Raw genomic sequence first — 3880 nt, forward strand, 5'->3', positions numbered from 1 at the left:
TATATAATAAAATCAATTATCAGAAATGTGTGGAAAATGTGCACGTTAACATGAATTTATGGAGGATCGTTTTGTCGGTCTGCGATCAATTTTTGAATGCATCCAGTATGTTAATGAGTTAGCCTATTTATGCGACTGCTAATACATTACTTTAATTAGCGTACGCTAGAAAAACGTGTTTGTGGTAATAAATTATAAATAAATTGATTTAGCGATATCGAGTGTCGACCATACAGTTACAAATTATATGGCAAATGAAATTTGTATATCACGAATTGAGATATCGAGATAACTGGGCAAATAACTCGCATTCGCAAATAGACAGATGTAACTAAGTTAAAGTGATGCGGTGATCTCACGGGGAATATAATTAGAGCGCACCGATCTCGGGAGAAATTCAAAGTTTGCACTCACTTTAAACTTTGTTCTAATGTATATCGCGCGTGACGCAAGGAAACTTCGGTCAATTAATTTTCACGGCGGAACGCTCGACGCTGTTATTTCTATCACAGATTTTGATGATACAAGCAATTCCCACCCGGTGGTAAAACACAAGAGAAAACAATCGATGTAATCGATTCTATCACCGAGATCGATTTTCTCAGCAAGAATTAACGCAAAGAAATGAAATATTTCTTACCTTTATTAACTTTTCTTGAATGTATAATTTTTTTCCTGAAATGTTTGATAGATCTCGTTAAAACTCGTCACTCTTTAGCAGAAATTTAAAATTTGTTAATACTAACAAGGGACATGTCACAACTGTCCGGAACCGATTTGATTCTCCTTGAAATATGTTGTTAAATACACAAATCTAAAAGACACGTATTTTTTTATACGTGCGCAATTTGAGTTTTAAGGGGTGAAACACCCCTTTAAAGAATAACGGTATTTTTCTTTAGGATCAAATATCTGCTAAACTATAAGAGATATAAAGAAAAAACGTACAACAAATTTTAATGGCTTGAAGAGTACTTTAAAGTTATATGAACAAAAATTTTTTTTTTTTTTTTTTTTTTAAAAAACCCTCACCACCTAATTTTTTTTTTCAAAATTAAAAATTTTGTTTTACCTAATTTAAAGCTTATTTTTTTCCAAATTCAACCATGTGTAATAAAGTTATGTTACGAAATATCATTTTCGAAAATTAATTATAAACGCTCCCGTATATACGCTCATCCGTGCTATGTGCGTAAGTAATTACCGTCGAACAATAAAATATATAAAAAATGTTTTTGTATAATTCTTATTTATGTGTTCTATGTATTTATAACTGTGTATTGTGTATATTTAGATTTTTTTAAAAATGTATTTGCATTTTATATTATTCACTCATTATACACATTACAATAATGATATTCGACAAAAAAATGTTTCAAACATAATGACTTCTTGCACCAAGAACATCTTACTACAGCTATATTATTGCAACCTTCGATATCACATTTTGTTAAAGTTTCGTCTAAACTAAAGTGTACTGGATTTTCGAATTCGTCTGGTCTTTCATTCGTATAACCACTTTTAAACCACGAATATTTAAATAAGTTTTGATATCGTGGGGATGACAATTGATTATGTATCAAAGATTGCAATTTTATTATATTATTTCGTTCATGTAAGTTTATATTACTTTCCAACAGTAAAACCGCATCTGAAAATCTTTTAGCAAAATTTTTCCAAATTCTGAATCCATAAACATCTAATGGTTGTATTTTCCCTGTAGTTCCTTTCGGTATTATCATAGTAGTAATATGTGTTCCAGGAGGTGTTAAATCCGAAATCATATTGGGGCAATGTCCAGTCCATGAATCGATAAGAAGAACGCTATTAGGACCAATGTTTGCGAAATAAGCTTCTTCTAACCACATTTTAAAATGATCTGTACAAAATATAAATGTTAATTTAATAGTTTTTTTATGACTCTTATTAAATTGTTAAATAAAATAAGGTTGTTAAAAAAAGTAATTATAAAAGGAAAATACCTGATGTCATTTTACCAGATTTCGATGCTTTTACAATAACATTTTCTGCTTTAAATAAATTTTCTTGTACTCTTGGTCCAAATTTACCATTAGCTTCTTTTAATACAATAAATAAAGGGGACAACAAATTGCCATTACAGGATATTATTGGTTGTATCGTATATGAATGGGTTGTTGATGATATGGATTGCACGACACGTTCTACTTTCTTTTCTCCCTGGTTAGACAATGATCTTCCAGAGTGAAGTTCCAATTGGAAACCACTTTGATCTGAATTGTAAATATTTTCAGATCCAAACTGTTCAATAAGAGGTTTTACTGTTTCCAGAAAATCATCAGCTGATTTTTGCAAATCAGCAGAATCTTCTAATGTTCTTCTAGTGACAAACTTCGTAACTTTTCTTGAAACAATTCGGTGAGACTTCTTAAATCTTGCTATCCAACTGTGAGATGCTTTAAATATAGGATTTAAATTTCCTATTTCTTCTTGAGCTTGTAAAGCCCATCTTTTTAAATCAATATCATGAACCATGAATCCTGATTCGACAGCTGCAGTAAATTTATCATGTGTAAATTTGGAGATGTAAGATAATTTTTCTGTACGACTTCCACCTGATTGTATTTGTTCTTCCCATCGCCTTAACTGACGTTCAGATGAAACTCTTCTAAATTTATTTTGTACTACTCTTAGAGGACGATTCCTTTTTCTGTCATTACTGTTTTCATCAGTGTCCCGAAATCGCCAATACTCAACAGCTCGTCTTTTATAAGAACTATCAAAATTTGTATCATCATTTGAACAATGAGGATGAGAATTTAAACTATCTTCATGCCATGCTTCTTCGTCATCTTCAATTATTTCAAAACTATGTAATTTATAAGGTTCTTCATAATCGAGATATATTTCTTCCGTTACTTCCACCCCATTATAATGAAAAACGCTATCCAGTAATATTTTTTTAATGTTTTCCTTTAATTCCACTTCTGCTTCAGTTACTGGCGTTTCTGTTAAATATATTGAATTTATTGACACCAATAAAAGTCTAACAACGTTAAGCGGATTGATAATCATATTCAAAGATGTTATATTTTGCTTTCTATTGCAATAAAAGAACAGTTTACACAGATATTATTACAACGAAAAGACTACACCGACTGTGAGAATTATGCTGCTACATGAACAATTTATATTAACTTATCAGAAATACGTCATCACATAATCTTATTTTATTATTTATTTTAACGTATTAAAGATTTTATTGTAAAAATTATAACTTATCTGGAACACGTACACATAATCTTATCTTATGATTCATTTAACGTAAGATATAAAATTTGTTTATGCCAAATATTGCGACATTGGTATTCGCAAGATTCAATTAAAAAATAATTTTATTATAAAATATAATTGTTTTTAATTTTTATAGAAGAAATTAAATATTAAAGAAATAATAAGAAAGCAGGGGGTATATTTAAAAAATTCTTATTAATTATATTTAAAAATTTTTTTTTTAATCTAAATATACACAATACGCAGTTATAAATACATAGAAAACATAAATAAGAATTATACAAAAACATTTTTTATATATTTTATTGTTCGACGGTAATTACTTACGCACATAGCACGGATGAGCGTATATACGGGAGCGTTTATAATTAATTTTCGAAAATGATATTTCGTAACATAACTTTATTACACATGGTTGAATTTGGAAAAAAATAAGCTTTAAATTAGGTAAAACAAAATTTTTAATTTTGAAAAAAAAAATTAGGTGGTGAGGGTTTTTTTAAAAAAAAAAAAAAAAAAAAAATTTTTGTTCATATAACTTTAAAGTACTCTTCAAGCCATTAAAATTTGTTATACGTTTTTTCTTTATATCTCTTATAGTTTAGCA

General features: G+C 28.7%; 1 protein-coding gene across 1 annotated transcript; it reads right to left on the reverse strand.

The window, feature by feature from the left end:
• Window positions 1-745: 745 nt before the first annotated feature.
• Window positions 746-3245, reverse strand: LOC146721800 (uncharacterized). The gene is made up of 2 exons (XM_085486257.1): window positions 1983-3245; window positions 746-1879 (listed from the first exon to the last, which is right to left on the reverse strand). The coding sequence occupies exons 1-2, from the start codon at window positions 3052-3054 to the stop codon at window positions 1329-1331; spliced, it is 1623 nt and encodes a 540-aa protein (XP_085342383.1). The 5' UTR covers window positions 3055-3245; the 3' UTR covers window positions 746-1328.
• Between the last annotated feature and the right edge of the window lie 635 nt (window positions 3246-3880).

Source organism: Nylanderia fulva, unplaced genomic scaffold, assembly GCF_048542155.1.
Source record: "Nylanderia fulva isolate GAGA-0341 unplaced genomic scaffold, ASM4854215v1 Scaffold41, whole genome shotgun sequence".
Lineage (NCBI taxonomy): Eukaryota > Metazoa > Arthropoda > Insecta > Hymenoptera > Formicidae > Nylanderia > Nylanderia fulva.

Coding starts and splice junctions, on each gene's coding strand:
- LOC146721800 (XM_085486257.1), bottom strand. CDS start 3,054: ATGATTATCAATCCGCTTAACGTTGTTAGACTTTTATTGGTGTCAATA. Junction 1,880..1,982: donor ATCTGGTAAAATGACATCAG/GTATTTTCCTTT, acceptor TATTTTGTACAG/ATCATTTTAAAATGTGGTTA.